Source organism: Myotis davidii, unplaced genomic scaffold, assembly GCF_000327345.1.
Source record: "Myotis davidii unplaced genomic scaffold, ASM32734v1 scaffold77, whole genome shotgun sequence".
NCBI classification, from domain to species: domain Eukaryota; kingdom Metazoa; phylum Chordata; class Mammalia; order Chiroptera; family Vespertilionidae; genus Myotis; species Myotis davidii.
In genome coordinates, this window is record NW_006289713.1 from 5,949,778 (window position 1) to 5,950,374 (window position 597).

At 41.9% G+C, this 597-nt stretch overlaps 1 protein-coding gene across 1 annotated transcript in view; it reads right to left on the reverse strand.

The window, feature by feature from the left end:
- The window catches only part of USP10 (ubiquitin specific peptidase 10), a 59,633-nt gene that overhangs the window by 28,754 nt on the left and 30,282 nt on the right, over positions 1-597 (reverse strand). The window contains exon 4 of the mRNA XM_015562932.1: positions 2-479. Within this exon, the coding sequence (XP_015418418.1) occupies positions 2-479 (478 nt within the window). The remainder of the gene's footprint in view (position 1; positions 480-597) is intronic.

The window sequence follows — 597 nt, forward strand, 5'->3', positions numbered from 1 at the left end:
AGGGCTGCTACAAGTCCTGGGTGTTCCCAGCAAGGGCATATCGCCCATCAACTCTACATCCTCTGTGCATATGTGGTTCAGGATTGTTAGACTGGCATGGCCATTGACCATGGGGGAAATATTACCCTCGCTGCCATCTTTCAAGTAACTATAATATCCAGGTGGACGTTTTTTCTTCTTTTTACGCTCCCTTTGTCCAAGACCACCCGAGGTGCCATCGTTTTCCAAAACTTCCGCTTCTGCATTGGAACTGCCATCCAAATCAAGGGCAGAGCCTGGGTACTGGCAGTCAATGGAGCTGTAGTTGGCTTCTTTATCTATGTCATCAGGGGTCTTTTTGGAAGTTGTGCAACTAAGAATAAATTCAGGGGCCTGAGGGTTCAATGTGCTTGAAATACTGTAGTTGGGAGTTCTCTGCAAAGTGTCATTGGATTCAATTACTTCATTAACACCAAACTCAATTCTCTGATATTCTTGTCCTATTTAGAAAGAAAACAGTCAGTAAACATCCCATTAGTTAAGAATACAGCTATACAAACTATAAAAATATCAATAATTATTTTCTCTTTAAAAACTGAAACACGCCGAAACCGGTTT